Source organism: Cygnus olor, chromosome 7 (genome assembly GCF_009769625.2).
Source record: "Cygnus olor isolate bCygOlo1 chromosome 7, bCygOlo1.pri.v2, whole genome shotgun sequence".
Classification (NCBI taxonomy): Eukaryota; Metazoa; Chordata; class Aves; order Anseriformes; family Anatidae; genus Cygnus; species Cygnus olor.
The window spans coordinates 2918666-2939924 of NC_049175.1; the positions used below are offsets into that span (position 1 = coordinate 2918666).

The 21259-nt window shown below is 34.5% G+C and overlaps 1 protein-coding gene across 50 annotated transcripts in view; it reads right to left on the reverse strand.

The window, feature by feature from the left end:
• The window catches only part of KCNMA1 (potassium calcium-activated channel subfamily M alpha 1), a 481181-nt gene that overhangs the window by 259833 nt on the left and 200089 nt on the right, over positions 1 to 21259 (reverse strand). For all 50 annotated transcript variants that reach the window (XM_040562756.1, XM_040562749.1, XM_040562748.1 and 47 more), the window contains one exon: positions 214 to 275. In XM_040562756.1, coding sequence (XP_040418690.1) covers positions 214 to 275 — 62 coding nt within the window. The remainder of the gene's footprint in view (positions 1 to 213; positions 276 to 21259) is intronic.

The window sequence follows — 21259 nt, forward strand, 5'->3', positions numbered from 1 at the left end:
CTTCCTACAGATCCAATGGCATCGCATTCAATCCAGTTAATATTGGATATTTTTCCCATCTTTGAGTTATTTGGTAGACCATGCACCATTATAAAGTTCTTCACACTCAGGCAATGAAATCAAACACAGAGTTGAAGTAGATTAATGGAACAATTCAAAGATGTGTAATTGCAGTAGGAGAGAAGAGAAAGGAAAATGTTCTAGAATACTCACTTTGATGAATCTATGAAGTATATTACAAGAGCACCAATACTAAGAGCGAAGACTAAGACAACCTACAAAAGAAAAGTAGGAGTGATTATTAACAGTGTTAAAGTGAAACATTTATTCTTCTTCTACACACAATAAAAATCATAAAATAGTATTATTTTTATTTCATCTGTCATTTGCTTTATTAAGGTTGTTACTCCTTGAATTTCAAACAGTATATATTATCACAGAATGCTTTCTTGCATTGAAAAAGAGCCACAAACACATCGAATCTCAGAGCAGGGCAATCCAGTAGACAATTAGGTCTTAAATCCTAACCTCTGCTAACCTAGAATCTTAAATTTCGAATGGCCAGCAATCCCATTGTATGCCATTAAAGTTGCAGTATACGTTTAAAAGAACTGTCCTTCAGGACTACAGTAAAAAGCATCTGCTCATTGGTAGGTAAACCAAGAGCAATGATAGATTATGATGAATTTCCATTTATAAACATGCTTTTGAAATCCACAGGTTATGTATAAGGCTGTGTAAAAATATGTATTTACTTCGCTCTCTTGTACACTAAAACACCAGTTAACTTCCAAACACATTAAAAAATAATAGCTTGATGCAGCTTGTATACAAAGGATACACACCCAGGGCAATTTTCCCCCCTTTAAATCTGTTGAATTTTTTGAACAAATGTATTTTGTTAGGTATGACATCCAGCCCTTATTAGCTGTGTAGAAATTGCTTTTCTGCCTAGTACATCAGAAGCTGGACTAATCACATCTGTCTGTCTCTAACTTTTTTTTTTTTTTTTTTATTTTCCCCCAAACATAAAGTCTATTTGTCTATTCTACTAGCTCTAGCACTTTGGGAACATTTAGTTTCACATCCTACCCGAAGTGGGTCTGCATCTACACAGGACAGCATAACTGAAGTTTCTGCATTCTAATTTTGTCTTGAAAAATCATGAACTACACAATAGTTTCTGTACCCATTGTAACTCAGATGTCTGATATGGTAATGACAGGCTTATTCTCTTGAACAATGCCATCCTCTGGGTAATTTGGAATTTTAAAACATGGATCCAATAAGCTATTTTTTGTATGATAGAATATGATTTTATTGGAAGAAATCAGAAAAAAAATACTGTCTGCTACAGTGAAGATACAAAACAGATGAAAAATTGTGTCTCCTGCAACTCTTATCTGATCTACTGGCCTACAGAATCAAAACAGAATGTTCTTGAGTCTTCTGACAGGTACTTCTCAAGTAGCTGCTTAGAAGTAACATCCCTTAAAATAAACCCAGAGCATTGGTAGTTCAAGACCAGATAGACCAGAGTACTACTAAGGGGACATGCAGCTCCTCACAGTCCCAGTTAAAATACAACTTCTTAGGTCAGAAATGGCTAAAAACCACATCATGTAAACAACCATATTTGTGAAATAAACTAGCAATATCAGTCTACTTCTGACTAAACAGATTTATTCATTTGTATGAATATCACTTGCTTTCTGTGCAGATCTTTCTTTTTTGCTAAGTAATCACAACATAGTATTCTATGTTTTGAGATTATTTTTCACCTGGATTCCAGAGAAAAGTATTTTTATTTTCATTTTAGAGATGAAAAGATTTAAACAACATATTTTTGAAAGAGCGAGACACTTTCAAAAATAGAGAAATTCTTAATAAATATAAGTTAAACACCTTTTTCTGAAGCTGTCATAATAGGAAAGAAGCTGACTTACTCTTCTCATTCTTTCAAGTTCTGCAAAGTACAAAAGTAAAGATGGATTTTGATTTTCTTGTTCACTTGTCTTAGGTCACAATATTCAGTCACTGCCTCCTAGCCAAAGAATACCTCTGTAATGAAACCAGCATAACTGTATACCAGTCTTGCATTTTCATCATATCCAGTCTCTAAATAATCATCACTGTGGTGCTTAAATCAAGTTAAATAAATCCTGAGTAAGATCTTCCAAGATGCTTAAAGAATTTAAATGTTCTATGAGAATTCATATAACTTCCATTAAAATGCAAATATCTAAATTTTGTAAGACGCTTGATTCCCATGCTACTCCAGTGAGATATGACAAAACAACTACACTGTTCCCCTGTTGTAGTATATACCTGACTTTAAGTCAAGTCTTGTTTCCTCTTCTACTACCCCAACGCACATACCTAGCATTACTATTCATAATGTCCCCAAAAATCACAGAAAGGGAATTAGAAGAAAATGGAATCTTAGACTCCATTATTATCCTGCCAGCAGAGAAACACACTTTTCATTTGCTTAAGTGACAGAGTTATCGAGCTCAACACAAACATGCTAAGTGTGAGGAGAAAGAAGGGCCTGAATCAATCGTTTTAAAGGTATATTAAAATAAAAATAAAATTAATACCCTTCCATGATAAATAAATCAATTTGATAGAGTCTCAAATGCAAGGTTTATTTAGCTGTATTCCCACCTAAAAACGCTGAATGTAACCTGGTTATTTAGATCCAGGGAGACAGTTTTTGAGTTTAGGTCTAAATTCAGATTTGAGTCCTTGCAAGATTTTCCATGGGAGCCAACATCTATTTTTGAGAACTTATTATGTTTGAAGAGAGGTATAAACCTAGACAGATTGATAACCCAAACCCACAGAAACTAGAAACTAAGGGAGTAAAATAGCATATATGTATGTGAATGACTGCCATGTTAACTAGGCCATGGGGAGAAGCTTGCTGGCTCTGTTTATTATTCCAGTGCATTTGGCACAGCACTGCAATTGCTACACATCTATTATAGCTTGTCTCTGGAAGGAAAGAATCTTTTAATTTATAATAAATTACTGTTTGTTTAAGATTGAGAAATGCGAAATCATATGCTAGCAGCTACACTGACTACGCATTTAGCATTGAGTTAAAAATAAATATCAGTCTGATTAAAAGAAAGGGAGAATAAACATGGAATAGTTGCTACATATCCTTATTTTTTTCATTAAAAATAAAATTAAGGAAAATCCAGACAGAGTTCAACAAAAGTATACACTGCCTTTTCGAAGCAGAACCCAGACAAACTCCAGAAAAAAAATCCACTTAAAGAAAACTGTAAAAACATTTTGCTCTCTCCAATTCTGGTAAGATGCCCCAGAAGATCTTTGACTATTCTTTTGAGATACTTCATGCATCCACACTAAGAACAGTCACAGGAAATAAAAGGGGAAAAAGGGGCGGGGGGGGGGGAATGACATTTTATAAAAATAGAGTAACATAGCAAAGCTGCAGGGATAGTATAGGCATTGAGCAAATATTATTAGGATGAAGCCATGATAACCCCAAAGGGGCTCAGCACACCTTCCAGGGCCAGACCTACGTAACAGAAGGATAATAATGATAATCCAAGGGGTGGCACTGTTTCTTCTACAACTTCATTGAACTCATGTCCTGGCATTACTGAAGAAGCATGGAAAAATGGAAAGACTGTTCACATTAGAAAGAAGAGTTATAATTATTACATACACAGTAATGAGTAGTGTAAAGATTCTAGAGTAGAAACATTTTTTCCACATCAACCCTGCAATGAATGCATCAAAAACATCATATCGCAAATCCGGACTTCTTATGTACTCTTATACAGCAGTCTATGTTCCTTTAAATTACTAATGAAGTGTTAATACCAGAGATGTTCTCCCTGAATTACATTTTGATGTGTATATCCACACGTAGCACTTCAGTCAAATACCAATCCCACTAAAGCTATGAATTCATCTTGAAGGAAATATTATTTGCATACACAAAATTTAGAAACACCTATCTGACATCAAAAAAAAGCCAGAAATATCAACAGTTTTCAAGGTATTTGTTGCACTAGCTAAATCCTAGCTTCATTAGTTACAATCTCACTGCATATGTTTCCTCCAGGTTGTATATGGAATCAAGTAAAATACTTCAAACAGCACTGTTCGCTTCTCCCTTTCCTTCTCCCTGCCAATTCTTCCTATATATAGCAAATGTGCTATAGGTCTAAACATTACTGATAGACGTGTCTCTGATAAAGACTTACACAAAGTAAACCATACAATAATTAGAATTGGCTTCTTTCTCCATGTTCCCATACTCTGTACTCCTCTGTTCTTTTTTCTTTCTAATGGTTTCTATGAACTATTCCTATGAATAAACTTTCTGGTATTCTGAATACTAAATTAAAACATAACATATCTATTTACATACACACACACATCTATACACACACATAGATAAAGTAGATGAAATATTTCCCTTGCTTTCCAACTCAAGATCATACATTACACTATTGGCACTCTATATTGAGAACATCAAAAGAACATCTTTTAAGTAAATGCATATCAATGGTAAATGTACCAGCACAGAGGTTTCTGGGGTGGAGGGGGAACATTATATGTTGAACTTGATGTCTTTGAAGAACTTAAGACATATATTTTGTGCTTCTTGCTATGCATTTGTTTCAAGATAGGTTATTTCAATATCTCAGAGGCAGGATGAGATCCCCCATATATGCTATGCAGTAGGCAGGCAGCAGAAGTCATTCAACCATCTACCTGGAGGGTGCCTGAGGGCAAACTTGTCAATCTCTGCCCATAAAGAGTCATTTTTACTATTTCCCTGACTCCTGAAATACAGCCCTTTTCTCTTTCATGTCATCGGGGTAGAAAACTTGTAGTGTGATAGCACGTATTTCATCTTCTTTGAATTTTATTTTTTTCCCAAAGATGACTGAACTGGATTTGTCTTGGAGCTAATGAATGGAAATATCTCATATGACATCCATTACCTTTTATTTAACACTAGCTTTACAGAGGCCCTAGAGAGTATATGGTCCTCATTATATTGGGGAGGGGAGGGGGGGGTATTTGTGAAAAAATAAAACATTTTATGCTTTGTAGAGCGTGGAAAAGTTCTTATTTTGTTATCTTATGACAATCTATTGTGCACTGCTCTTCAGAAATCTGTGTCTGAAGCTCTTACCATGCTAAGACTAAGTTTTTGACCACTAGGCCAACTTTACTGTTTATAATATATTAAATTGTTCTATTAACATTTATACTTTGAATTACTTAAGGAGAATACAAACCATAACATATGACCACAAAGCTACATCCTGGTTAACTCAAGGATCCACTAATTTTGTAATTCTAAAGTTTTCATCAGTAGCATTCCAATAGCCTGAGGTTTTGGCCTCATTTGAAAGAAAAATTACACACTTGAAATATCAAAATAAACTTCCTTTGACCAGAAGAATGGAAAGCAATTGTATTTCTTTTATAAACACAGAGAATTTATTTGTCTGGATTTATTAGGAATGGAAACCTACATTTCTAAGGACACACCAGCTACAAGTTATATTTCAGAAGGAAGAATTACTTAATCTTTGTTTGGCAATCCAATGTTAATTTGCAGACTCTAGGATGTGCACCAGCATCTTTACAATTAATGTAGTACAACAAAAGTAAGACTTGAGCAAGACTAGACCACAAAAGAGCCAAAATGCCTTGCTTAAATTGATGTCTCATTAACTGATACCCTATATGTAAACAACAAAATCCAGAAAGCATTCCATGTAGGCAAAATGGTAAGAAATTATGCATTGCAGCTGATATCAACAGCCGAGCAATTAGTACCTCTGAGGTTACTATAAATACAGATGAAGAAAGAGCTGTTTACTATAATAAGAAAGACTTTCCAAAAATCAGTGTTCTCCACTCATTTTTGGTAGCACTTCATTAAGATTTATTATTATTATTATTCCCTGTGGATATATCACAGTGAACTAAAGCAGCTGCATGATGTTTTTATACATCATATACATCATATACATCATGATTTATACAATTCACAGAATCACAGAATGTTAGGGATTGGAAGGGACCTTGAAAGATCATAAGAAAGATCATGTAGTCCAATCCCCCTGCTGGAGCAGGAACACCTAACACTCTCGACCTACTAACCACACCCCTTCTGATTCACCAGGATGCCATTGGCCTTCTTGGCCACAAGGGCACAGTGCTGGCGCATGGTCATCTGGCTGTCCACCAGGACCCCCAGGTCCCTCTCCCACTCACTGCTTTCCAGCAAGGCAGTCCCCAATTTATAGTGGTGTCTGTAATTCACATTAGTTCATCCAACAAAATGGTCTTCAGAACCTCATGACTTGTCAAGACAAATAAAATGTAATATGCATTTTTATAACAATTAGTAGAGAATTTCTGTTAGAGATGTTCTCGGCTATACCCTGATAAACAGGAGTAGAGACAGGAGTGAGTATATCTGAGATCCATGAGTAGGACAGTACCATGCTCTGGGTAGAGCTTCACACTGAGTTTTCTCTGGGTTTAAACACATTGCCTGTGTCCAGTTTTTCTGCCTCCACTTCTCTATCTGGTCCCTCCCAGGCCAATGCATAAATAAGTGAGATGAGGAAGGCAAAAGTATAAAATATTAGGAATATTACTTTCCACCATCTACTCTGTGAGGATATGAATTCCTAGGGGCTCTTGGGAAGTCATTCTACCAAATTAAGGTTCACAAGGTCATATTCTTATTGACGAAATGCTCTCTTAATATCTAATTAATATCTTCCAGAACAACTGCATACAATGTCAGCTTCTCTTTAAAGAGAAATATCTAACCACATGTCAGCCATCACAAGCCACCTTACAACAGCAAATCACAAACAAGTGAAGCATGAAGCGGGGGAATTAGATGAGAAACCTAGTGATAAAATAATAAAGAGAGAAAAATAAGATTCCATCTTGTTCCTTCAACCAATAAATAATAAATACAAAGTTCAAACAAGACTTCTAAGAAACTAGGAAGTTTCTTGTCATTTACCTGTTATTCACAGGTATAGGGAACAGATTTTGCAGCTAATATACTCCCTGTAAAAGAGCCATGCTTGGTGGGACATAGCAGAATGAAGAACCAGCAGTGATATATATACATGAGTACAGCCCAAGAGCAAATTCTACAGTCAGCATCTGCTGCTGATGACAAGAAACATGTTAACCGCTATGAATCTTAACGCATGTGTTCACTGGATAGTGTGCTAGCTAGTACATCTGCCTTGGTGACTTATTGATCCTGCCCTTTTGCATGCAGAAGAGGCAGGCAGCGGAGTTAAACAAAACATTTCTACTATTTCTTCCACACTTTGAATGTCAGATAGGATTTAGAACCTAATTCTGGAAGGAACTAGGCACCTCCAAGCTAAACAGTGAACAAACTCACCTTTTAGGGAAGTCAGAAAATACTCAAAAGCACCTAAGTCTTCAGAGCCAGTATTTACCAGCCCTTAGTTTTCAGTTTGATGCAATTAAAGCACTAAATCCAAACATTGTAATTTGATGGCCACATTATAATCTTCTCAGAAACCCCAAGACTTGCAAATATTTGCATGCAAATTCTTTCCTTTCAATTACACTGTCTGCTTTATTATACAATAAATTTCACTACAAAGCTAATTAGCTATGAAATTTTACAGTAAATAAACTAGTCACCAACATGCAGTAAAACGAGTACTAAAAACTTCATCAGCTTTATGAGAACTGCTGTATAAATTTTGCCCTTGTAAAGCAAAGTTCAAATAGGCTTTCTATTTACCAAGAAAATTCAAAGTTTATACAAAAGTGGAAGGGGACTACCTTTATGAACCAATAGGCAAAGTCTCTGTGAATTTATCTAGGCAAATTAATAGCAAGGATTTTATTTTAAAAATAAGACTGAAACAGCAATAAACAGGTTAGCATAAGCTCTGGCTGACAATCACAAGCAATCAGAAAAATTGGTTATTAGCCCTAGTTTGGCTTCTTACTTGCTGTATGAACTACAGCACGTTACTTTACCTCTCCAGGCTTCTGATTCTCCCTCTTGTTTTCATTTGGCATGGACACTGAATGCAACTGCTTTCTTTCATTACATGTGTTTGCAATGAATCTAACACAGCCAAGACCCCTACTGCAGTTATAGTAATAATAAAAGGCCTGACTAGGACACAGTATGTGAAACTATTAGCGCTATCTAAGACAGCAAAGGGACTTTATTTATTCAAGGGTTTTGTTTAAATAGAAGGCCTTTAACATCTCTTTCTAAGCTAAATTTCTTGTTTAACTTTCTGGTATTAAAATTTAGTTCCATTAAGCCAGTGCACAGTGTTGTAGGATTTTAACTTATTACTGACACTAAAATTACACTGAAAATCTCTTTTAAAATATAGTTCTAATTTAATTAATCTGTTTTTAGAGACTTTTGTAGTAGTTACAATAAATAAGAAATTTAGAAACAAAACTACTGTGAGAGAAAATAAACAGCAGATACAGAAGTTTAAAAAAAAAAATAAATTCAGATATATTGAACTTGTACATCAGAACAGTAAATTAAATATTATCTGAATGGGTCAGGTAAGATGCACAGCAAAGGCCTGAATCACTCCAAGCTTGTTTAACTACTCATACCTGTAGTAAATAATTAAGATGACAGGTCATTAGGAGTCAGATAGGTAACATCTCTGGGCCGAAGAAAAAAAAAAAAAAAAGCAAATTCAGCCTGTTTGCCATGAGCTGGTTTTTGTTCTCTCTCCAACAAAAGATACAACTTACATACACTTTAGCAGACTACTGCTTTGAGCAGACTGCTTGAAATTAAGTCTTTCCTATTAAAGGGATGCTGTTGGATCAGAATTAAAGAATCATTAAATTAAACATCAGACCCAGAAACATGAAAAATCAAAGCAGGAAATGAACTAAAGTAAAAGACTATCTTAATACGCTTTTATTTTATGCACACATACTCATTTTAGGAGGAATCTTAAAAGAAATATCTTTGTCATTTCATGTTCTGTACATGCTTCTAATAAAGCAAAACACACTTCACCTTTATTTTTCCTTTCATTATGCAGTTATTTTTTTCCTCAACTTTTACACTGATATATTGACAATAAAATGAAAATTTCTGTTTAATCCATAAATTTGAAAAGAGTGAGATTTTCTAATTAGTGAAAAAATACAAGACAAAAAATCCCATCTGTTAATGGTGCTGTGTAGCTTGAAGTTAATTAGGTTTGCTGGGAGAGTGCCTGGCAATATGACCAATTAAAGTGCATACAGCTTTGCCAATCTAGTATTTAATTGCATTATTTAAAAAAACAAAACAAAACAAAAAAAAACACGTAGTACTTTCTGTTACATTGTGCCATTTTCTAGAGATAAATGCCAAACTTACACTGTCACATGTATGTATATTATATATATATAATATATGTAATTCCTCCAAAAAAAAGACCTTCCTCCTGATTACCTATCAGTCATCCAAATTATCCATTAATGTCAACAAAAATAAAATTAACTTTTATATATATATATGTATATAATGTTACAAGCATAACTCACACTCATTTCCAATGGATGCATGACCGGCTCTACAGTCACACTGAGCCAAAAAGATATGTTGATTACAGTTACCTATAAACTGTTCTTCTCCATTTTCCTTTTTATAAGCTCCTCATAGGATGACTGTAGCTGAGAGTCAATATTGAGCCCTTAGCTACAGTGGAAATAGAAAGTTCTTGATTTCAGAAAAATCCAGTGAAATTTAATTTATGAAGACTGAATGAAGAAGAAATGGTCAAATCATTCATTATATATAAAAAAAGCACTTGAACACCTGTCAAAAAATGTACTTTAAAACATATTAAAAACAAGACAGTCCTCAGAAGGGAAAAGAACCACTGCTAAATACATCTGATGAACTGCAAAAACAGTTTGCTGCTGCAGTACTCACCATTAGAGCTCTCATCTCTCCTTTAACATTACTTAATTTATATAAATATCTTCTGTAATTATAAGGATGTTTTCCAGAATTGTAATATTTCCACTTCCATTTCCAGAATGGTACATAGAGTATAACAAGTGCTAATATCTGCAAATGAATGAAGCCTTGTATTCATTGGTCAAGTTCTACTTTAAGTCTAGGAAAACCCATAGCTCTTCCACAGACTTCTAAAGAGACGTAGCCAACACCAACATGACTTCTTAATAGGGACAATGATATCTTCAGAGACTTGCGTGATCTGGAGCTCACTGTATCTTGATTCACATGGTCTGGTCATTGATCAGACACAGCTTACTGTCAGTTACTTCAGTAGCTTTCCTGTGGCAACTAAATGAAATACCAAACACCAGACATCAGTGAACAAAATCAATGCAAGGAAACCCTGCTAAATAGGATGGTGGAAACCTGTTGAGGCAGTTGAACAACACAGTAGTTCTGAAAGACACCTTTGCAAGGATTTGTTTTATTTTAGTTTGTTCTTCATCTTTTTTTTTTCTTTGATATTGTTTGTCCTTCATTTGTTTCGCTGAAATTGACAGCTTTGACTGACAGACACAAGAAAGCATCTCTCATACCAATCTGCTTTAAAGACTGAAAATTTGATTTTTTTGATCATTTTGATGATTTTCGATCAACCTATTTAATTATCCAGCCTTATATGAGAATTTGGAAAGACAAAAAGATGTCTTTAATTAGCATATAAAAGAAAAAATGGAGAAAGCAACAGTCTGAGCAGTGACTACAAATTGTAGCAGTATATTTATTAAATTTTGGTCATTGTATAGACTTAAGATGTCTGATAAGTCTATACAAGAGCATTATATTTCAACTTATCTGAAAACAGCATAATTTTCAAGCAGTTATTTAAAAATATAGCTCTAACCAGAACTCCCATTTTCCCATGGCAACGTCAATATAGACAATGTGAGCTCTCTTGTTTTTAGACAAATTTGAACTGAAAAGCCTGTCAATAAATTCTTTGACACATTCATTAATTAGATAGAGATCTCTAAGATCTCTATGTAATTACACAATAAAATTTAACAATTTCATTGGAGCAGCTAAACCTAAAGCAAACAAATTTTCAGGATCATGGTGATCTTGGTTTATGGCAAAGCATTCCTTTGTGTTAAGAAAGTCACTTTTACAGGCTTTGGAAGTAAACTGAAAAAATGTTCATGTAGTGATTTCTACTCCTTTAAAATACATGACCATAAGTTTTCCTTTTATTTTATGTATAATCTGCACAAGTATAATTATATGCTACTACAGGTGAAACTTTGGTTCACGATTTGATGGAAGGCTGTATTCTTACATGCAGGTTTCTTCACATTTCAGAGAAAGGTGTGGAAGCTTTTGATACCCTCAAGTACAGGCATCAGAAATTTTCATGCTGTAATCATCAAGGAAATGCTGATGGTATGTTTTCAGAATAATTTGGAATTATGATTCAACATGTGACAAATGCTGTGAAATCCACACAAGGTATGAAACAGAAGCAGTGTTTTGAAACTGTCACTGAAAATCTAATGCAAAAAATAAATATTACAATGATGTATCCAGCGAAGGCAAAATGTTATTTTTCCACAATAAACATCTACTTATGGTGAATATTTTGTCTATTTTCTGAGGGCTAGGAGGGAAAGAAGAGCAGTTTCTTTGTAAGGACACAAAGACTGATTTATTTAGCAAACTTCTTTTCTTCAAGTGAATGTTTCAATGTTGCTCTGTGGCTATAATTCTAAAACTGAAAGCTTTTTTTATGAGCATTTTTAGTGTGATTGAAAAATAAGATCAAATAATCAGGTGATAAAAGGCTTGTAGAAACAACTTCAAGTTTAACTCTCTCCAATATCCTTGTTTACTACCCTTACCTTTCAAAACTATACAGTAGTGGCTACTTAATCTGTAACTCAACTGTAACTAGTTAATCTGAGACTCAACTGTTACCTTAGTTGACATTTTCACCTTAGTAATGAAAGTATATCAGGTCCTTTAAATTACCTTTCACCCTCCTGTGCCTTGGCTTTTGTTGTTCTTTTTACGCAACATGAAGAGCTTAATTTAAAGATAACTTTTCAAAGTCATCCCTTCCTCTGTGACTGTAGTCTTTTCATTTTTACCTGGCTTAAGCTAGCAAGGGGTATCTCACATCAGTGTTCTTACACTTACAGCCTTTGTCTTCTTATTCTTACAGCCTCTGGCTTGAGGTAAGCCAGAAAATGGCCAGTCTTCATGTATGCTTTATAGGGTCCCTTGAAAAGGTCTAAGAATTTAGGACTGCTGACTTTCATGTTGGAGTGGTCTTATCCACAGAGATAAAAAATGGAATATGGAATGCAGAACATACAACTTCAGTTCATATTCCCTCATAACTGTCACAGTGTGTCTTAATTTTCCCCCTTTTCTGCATGCTTGTTTCAGCCTGGCTATATTCTCTTTCTGAGGAACTACAAGAACAAGAGGCTTTATTTTGAGAATGGCTTAAAATTGAAATCAGACAAACCACCAGGTAATCATGTATATATCCTGGCCAAAGAGATTTCTAAGAAGTATTGCTGTAATTCCATGTCTTTATATAGGCAAGCAGTTTTAGTCCACATTTTAAAATATTACAGAATGGGCAGAAGCTGGAAGCATACGTTGGGTTGTAAGGACTCTTTTTTTCTTTAAGTATTTCAAGAAAAAAAATCCCAGATGAACTATGTAAAATCCATAGTGAGCTTTGTTAAAGATAGAGGTTTTTTCTCTGAATGAGTACTGAAGAATCCAGCTGTGATTCTAGCCAGGTAAACTATGTCATTGAACTTTAAACCTTTCTGTTCTCCTTTTTTCCTTCATGTGCTTTCCTTCCCTCCTTCTCCAAGCTGATCTATTCTGATTCAGTCCTATGTTGCTTTATTCAAACGATAATATTGTATTTTAAAATAGGTCACCTTTCTAGAATCTACTATAGGGTAGGAAATTTGGAAGCTAGATATGGGGAAATTACCTTTTAAACACAGACTTTTAAGGTGCAACAACAGTGTAAATCTGCACTTGGGGATCAAGAGATTCTCGCCTTCCCAGCTGTAGGCCCAGCTCCTTTCCTCTTTCACACTGCAACATCTCTTCTTTCCCAATGCTTAGCCCCCCTCCCCTGCAATGACACTGCTGCTCTTCCCTTTTAGAGAAAAGCAACAGCTGAAAGAGAAAGTGTGGGTGGCTATTTGTTTTCGCATCAACCGAAAATTCCATCAACCTCTGGGCCAATGACCTCCCACTTCCATTGAACCAGCTCGCTCTCCATACACCATGCACAAGACCAAAAAGTGAAAAAAAGAATAATGTCAAATGTAGTCTAATGAAAATTAAAAAAAAAAAAAAAAAAAAAAAAACACTTGCACCAAACCAATATATGAGAAATAGTTATATTCTGCTGATGACAAGACACGAAAACAAATGCTATCATGTTCTAATAGCATAATAGCAATAAGTTTTTCTTGACAGCTTGACTGACATGCTTCCTCTGTGACTCCCTAACAGAGATGGAAGAAAAAGCTTTCAATGTTCATAATTTCAAACATTAAATTAAGTTAAAATTCCTTTTGTTGATTGCCTAAAACCTCAGAAATCCTCTTTGATCAAAAAAATCTTATGACAAAGACCTATGTAAAAGTGTGCCAAGGCTGCTAAACACTGCTGACTCAGAAAGGAAGTCCACCTACTGATTCATTAACATGATTGCCAGCACTACTGATGTATTCCTTGGACGTCTCTTGTTTAAGCAGTTTCTCAAGTCATACTTTGTTTTCTTATTGTTGTTCCAGGTATATTAAAACACCAGGAAGACCAAACACATCCATATCTTCTTATATATCTGACTTTAAAGCTGCAGCTTTTTCTTAAATACAAAAGCCACAGGAGGATGTCACTAGTATCCAGAACACGCTGCAGGGCTATTCCACAACATAATGCTGCAGGGCTATTCCACAATGTAAAACACAGCCAGGAGGATGAGCTTTTGTGAATGAACAAAGCCTTTGTTAGAATGGGTGACACGAACTGCCTGTACTGACAAGGAAACCCTGGAACAGGCATTTTGCCACTGACAGCAGAGGTATAAGCTGCACATTTACTGAGCAAGCTGTCTTGCCTTTGCTCCAGTTCCTTGCTGGACTAGAAACAAATGACCACTGCACTGAAAATACAGAGCACCTGTTTAGATTGTGTTAACTCTGACCTCTTCATGTATTTTCTCAGAACAAATTTCTGGATTGTGATTCAACATAATTTAAGCAGAGTCCCTCTATTGACTGAAAAACAGCAGTCATTATTTCACTGTCTTTTCACATCTGCAAACACAAGTAGTTACGACATTCATTTATGATCAGTTCATGTTTTGAAAGGTATCTTCAAGAAAACAGAGGCCAGAAATGTGCTGTGTTAGAAATCAGAGTTTTTTAAAACAGGATTAAAAGCTGATAAGAAGTATCTGAGCTAAGTTCTTATCAGCAGGTTTGATAAACACATAGAAACATTGCCCTCCTTCATAGCATCATAATTATGTTCAATAAACCAAAACTTATTGAAGTTTTTAATGTGTCTTGCCAAATGTATCAGTTTGGTCTGTCATTTCATTTTATGTCCCTGTTTCCTGAGCTATGATAATATGAATATTTCAGATTCCATTACAAATCACACACACAAAATCAGCACATCTAGTTATAAAAGTAAGAACCTTTAACCAGAGTGAACCACTTTAATGGCTGAAATCCACAAGTTTAACATGTAAAAGTGAAATCATCTGAAAAGCTACCCGATTCAAAATTTAACACCAAGTTTACTGTGTGTTCTAAATTTATAGCAACAATTTATGTCCTCCTACAGCAGTAAATTATTAGCAAATAGTGGCAGTTCTCTGCAATTCTTGAATCAAGAATAACAATATAAACTATCACAGTAAGAGACAAAGAAATTTTGAATATCTAAAATGTAACAGTAATGTTAAGTTTTCTGGGAGAAAAATAATTGTCAAAATATATTGCTTCAAATTACCTCTTTCTTACTAAAGAGGTAGATGACTGGAAAACAAAAAATAGAAAAGATGGAGCACCAACATAATTAGGTTACTATAAAATTGCACTTCTCTGCTCATAAATAGCAGGAAATAAAGAATGCTTTAATACATATGATTATATATGATGATGGAATCAACTTATGTCCAACTGGAAATTTGCACATAAAACAGATTTGCTTATGTTTACATTTTACATTTGCTTAATTTTTACATTACATTTTAAGAAAAAATAAATAAACACAATGCTTTGTGTTTAAAGCATACGTATAAGGATGAGAATTTCATCAGATATGGGAAGAATTCTATTCATTTCAGAGAAATCAATGGTTAATGGGAAGGGTATTTACTTAAAATGCAAGAGATTAAGAAAAATCTGAATTGGGTGTTAAATCTCAGACTCTGAACACAAGAGCTTTGGCTGCATCTTTCTTAATCCCTCTTGTCTGAGATGTTCTATTTTGTGTAAATAATTAAATATGCTATGGAAGAAGAACATGCCACATCTCCCACAACCTAGATAAGTGCTATAATTACTCCACTACTGAGAGGAGTTTGTAGTCTCCTTTCTCTCCTCTCAGTCTCTTTTTCTTTCATCCATTTTTTTTTTTTTTAGGTAACATGCTTTTATCCCAAAGCATTTTTTTTTCCATAACTGGACAAGTCTTTACAAATGAGATTCTAGATTCTTACCTTCTACCTTTATTTTTTGCTTAGTACTATATACACAATATTCAGACTATTAATTTTTTTCTTGAACTACCGTTCAGAGTTGCTCAGAAAATGACCTATGGAAAGATATATCCCTAGGGACAGTGCAAAAGGTACCTCATGGTAATTTATCTCACTATTATTAGATAGATTAAGTTGTATAATTCAGGTGTAAATATAAGTTGGTTACTCCTATGACTTTTAGATTTTGCAGTCTTGTACAAGATACAAAATTTATCAAGTTGTTTTTATCTTTGGCCTAAAATGTCTAAGTATATTTGAGTATACCTGCTTCAAGGACTCAAAACGCATTCCTGAACAATTTTGTGTCAAGGAAACAAACACTGAGCCAAGTGTGTCCTGACTTTCAGACCTGTCCTACAGCTCAAAACACTTCTGTCCAAATCCATGGCAGATGATGTTTTACTTCTCTGGTAACTCTCTGAACCAACATTGCAAATGTGTTTAAACATATATTTGTAATATATGTGAGTGTGAACATAAGTTGCTCTTCTGTAAATGTATACCTCTTTATACAAACACATATGTTTTGACCAAGTTAGAAAGTAACCAGCAAAGAGTAAATAGTGGGCTCTGTGTAAAAGGTGACAGGAAGAAATGTTATTTTATTTTATAGTTGTCAGTGTTGCTCATTTATCTGCTTTTGGCAATGAACCTTTTTTTTTTTTTTTTTCCCCCACAGAAAATATGAGCGCTGGCATTCTGCTGATGCTAGAAAATCATGTAGGACTCCATTTCACCAGAACAAATGACAACAAAACCACCAAAAAAACAACAGCGATGCCTTACTATCCAAAAGATGAGAAGGTAAAGCCCGGCTTCACTTGCTATGGAACAAATTAAAGAGCCTACTGCCTCCTTCAGCACAAAACTTTGATAAGTAGTTCTCCGTTTTAATCAGATTTCTGTAGACTGTATTAGGCTGATTATGGGGTTTGAATTTGGGGGTTTTCTTTGCACAGTTAAGTTAATTTTATGATACAACCCCTCCACTGAGAAGATGTATAAAGTGAATCCAATCACTTCAAACAAAATTCTGGGAGTTTGACATTTAAGAAGTTATATTATACTTCATAGGATATCAACAGCATAGGTCCTGCATCACCAATTAGCTCCCTTTTTGACACTACAAAAGTTTCTGGGAAAAAAAAATAATAATAATACAGCAAGTAATACGAATTTCTAGCCAGGAAATTGAGGTGAATGATGATAAAGCCTTACATCACTACATCACATTTCATTTTCTTTATCTCACAAGGCTAATATGTATTCATTAATATTAGTAACTAAATTTCAAATACACCAGAATCTCATCCTACTCAGTACGTCTCCTCTTTAGCGACTAAATATTTCAATTTTCCAAAAGTGAAAAACTATGAATTCTGAAAAAACACAGAGGAAAAAAATGTAGTGGAATTTAGGATATTTCTTTTAGAAATTTAGAATTTATTCTAATTAAATTTAGAGAAACTTCATAACTCAATACAAAAAGGTGCAAGTTCATAACACAACAACCTTACTTAAGACCAAGTATAATGAATTTTTAAATAATTTGTTATTCTAGTCACAACATACCAGTAGAAATGTTCATTATTTTCCACTAGTTACAAAGCGAAAATAATAAAAAGCTTTACTATTCCCTCTGTTCCATTTTTTTTATTCCAAGTGCAATCACATGAAGTTTTCTAGTGCTAAATAAATGGCATTATAAATAAAGTAAATAAATTGGTATAAAGATAAACAAAAGGCAATAGAGGCTGACTGACAGATAAACAATGAGTTCTATTGATCTGCACAGAGAATCTGAGAGAGCAGTGCTAGTCCCATCAAAAGCAAATTCAGTCTGAAATATAGGTATAGGCATATGTGGTATAGGTAATCCGAAAGCTTTCAGTCCTAATACTTTAGTATGCATCAAAGTTGCATCAAAGAGTCAAAGAACATGTGGGAGTAGCAATGTGACTAGCAACAGCACAACTGAGATCTAACTAGAAAAAGTACTCCTTCAATGACCAAACAAATTCAAGGTATACCGTACAATAATTCACATGTCCTCCAGAAATACCGAAGTTTACATAGAAATCATACTTTTTATATTTAATTCCTGAAAATATTAAGGATATTTTTATCTAGAAAGTATATTTAATAAAGCATAAGCTGTATTTAAATATATATATATAATAGTTAGCAGTCCTGGAGGAATAGAAAGGTAAATTAGAATGACCAAACTCTCTCTGTAGTGCTATCAGGCCAGATATTTAAGGTTAGTAACTAATTCAATTTAGGCTTTTTAAAAAGGTGGGCAGATTTTCGTGTGAATCATCCCCCATTTCAAATAATCTTGACGCTAAAAAACGCTTGGCAATGTTTGTATCCAAGCACTTCTGAAAATCCAGTCTTTAGGAGTCTTTAGCATTCAGTTATAGGAGTTTTCTCTTTTAAACACTGGGGCCAAATCAATATAGTCCCCTGATGCAAGCACAAACTAGAGAAGAAGGATGTACATTTAAAAAGTGCATTGCTATCCTTTTTCATGGTAAAAATAATAATAATAACAACAGAGAGAGAAATCATTATTACTTTGTGATGCCAAAACAAAGTGTTTTCAGCATAGGAACAGTACTTTCTCATGTTGACAACCTGAAAGTATCAGGATTTTATAATCTTAGTTTTGCTTACTTTGTATTTGTTCATGTCCTCAAAACACTGCCTCTAGCAAGCTGATAAAAAACACAGACTTTCATCTTTTTTACAATTATAGAAAACATTTTAATGGACAAAAATGCTTGTCTTCCACTAAAGCAACTCAAGTTGCTTGTCTGTGACGCAGAAATCAAAGGAGAATTTGAAATACTGCTTTAAAGGAGGCTCTGACAGACAAGAAGTCATGGGACTTTGCAGATTTCCAAGCTCTGACTAGAGATGACAGTTCATGATCGATATTACTGTAAACCTGGATAAACGTTTCCATTCCCTTACATTTACCTCAATTTCTGTGAGATGATAATCTTCCAGTATATAGATCTCAGAATTCTCTAAGACTTACCTATATTTGAATAGCAGATGGCTTTCTCTAGCACAAGGCAGAAAACTCTCTCTACCACATTATTGAGTTCTCCACAAATAACAAATCTGTTTAAATATTTTAGGTTCTAGAGGCACAGTATCACAATTCCATGGCTTTGAGGCTAAATTTATAATTGCATAGTCAGGTGGCCCTATTGGAAATACATAGACTGCTCTCAAGTTCAGATCCACTGCCCTCTTTGCAGCACATAAGGTAGGCTGTGTCTGGCGAAGGCAAGACGCAACGCACAGACAGTGCTAAACAAGAGCAAGTGGAATTTGCCCAGCCACATTAGCTTCTATTTAGCTTCAAAATCCCACACCTCTTAAATTTTTCTGTTTATAGCATGCACATTTTCATCACACTATTCCTTTCACACTATGTGGGCTGACATAGTTGAAAAGTAGGCCATACAACTTTTTGCATGAATACTGTACTTTAAAAACTGTTCTGGCACTTTGTTAAAGATCCAGGTAGTTCTCTGCTGGTCTTTGTGCAACAAGATGCATCTTGAGTCTGTGACTTATTACATTTGAACTTCCTGCTGGAAGACCACAATTCACTTCAGCTGTGTGAGAACTGAAGTTAGTTCTTAAAAAGTAGGCACATTAAAAAAAAAAAAAAAAAAAAGAAAGAAAGAAAAAGATTAGTTTTATGCTTATTTTGAATTCATTCTGCATCTTATATGTTCAGCCAAAACTCACTTCAAGCATCAATTTCCACTTCAAATAACAATGAATTTGAGAGAATCTGGATTATCTTTTTTCCTGTACCAAAACAAACTCCAGTTTGAACCATCAACTTACTCTCATCCAGCTACGTTATCCTTTTTCAGTGGTATGACAGCTTCAAGCTCTTTAGCTTTAATGATAAACAGCATAGCAGCACACATTAGTCAGCTTTTTAACGTCACTGCAATAAAGGTGCAGCAGGTGTAAACTTGAGAGCTCCTTTAGTTGCAACATAATACACCTATGTATATTTTTCTTCACCATAAGGAAGCAACTTTTCATTCATTACCAATCAACCGAAAGTGAACTTGTTAATCAAAATTTTTTTTTTCTTTTTTTGGTTCAATTATACTGTATGCCTTCATTGTCAGTTTTGTATGATTACTTGGAAGTAGAGTAATTTGGAGAGGCCTGTAAAGCTGAGAGATTCAACAATAATAAATGCAGAACAGACAAAATCTTGTACGTTTGGATGCTGAAGATGATAGAAATTTTCCATGTTCAGCAGTATCAAAATGGGACACTTGCTCAGTTCTTAAAGATTAACCCCCAAATACTGAAAAATACTATCAGTGGTGCACAAAAATAGGCAGCAACAAATACAGTATTTCAACATTTAAAAAACTTGAAAAATTATTAATATTTATGTCATTTTTCTCACTTAAGAATAGAGACAAGCAGACTTCATGGCATCATTCAGTTCAGAAAGCATACTTAAAGCATGGTTAAAGGTAAATCTTACAGCACAAAATACTGTTCTTTGACATTAATCAGTTGGATAAACTGTTTTCATCCCTTTTTTCCTCAAGAACACACATTTTTTCAGTTGTGAAATCTTGTGTATATTTTTCTGTAGCATTTTGAGTAGAAAAGAAAGTATTATTTTGAGCATTTCAAAAATGCTCAAAACGATTCAGAAATGATTGTATTCAAACAGATAAAGGTTATTTAATAAGAAAATTAAATTATTTATTGCTTTGTGCAAAATTTAAAATAGTATCAAATGAAACTTTAATTGCAACACATTGTTAGATGTCACAAAAATAACCTGGCCTATTATCTATTTCCATCAGCCTAATTATTCTTTTACAGCCTCTACTTTGTTTTGAAATGCAGCTGCTTTTTACTGCTAAAGTATTATCCATCTGGAAATGCATCTTCCTCTCAAGGGCTTTCTGATTTACTAACTAGCAACAACTAACTTCCTCAGTGAGTTTCCACTCTGCAAAGGTGCTCATTAAAATTCACATTTTTAAGTGTTTACTGCTTTGTTCCCAAAGCAAGCACTGGAAAGTGCTGTTGGGGGTGGCGGGATGAGGGTGTGTGTGTGTGTGTGTGTGTGTGTGTATAAATAAACCTTTCAAAGAATCTTGTGAATAAGTAACAAAATAGAAAGTACATTATCATGTTTGGCTCATTGTTCTCAGCTCCAATGTGGTGTCACAGCATAACAAGGCAATTAATGTATAATGCATGGAGAGGATCACTTTCCATGATGTGAATGAAACCACATCTACATTCTGCTTCAGTGTATGCCTTTTTATGAACTCCACATAGCTGGCAAAAGGGCAAAGAGAAACTCATTTTGTTTGTTTTTGTGATGTTTGGAATAACATTGAAGTTTCAGT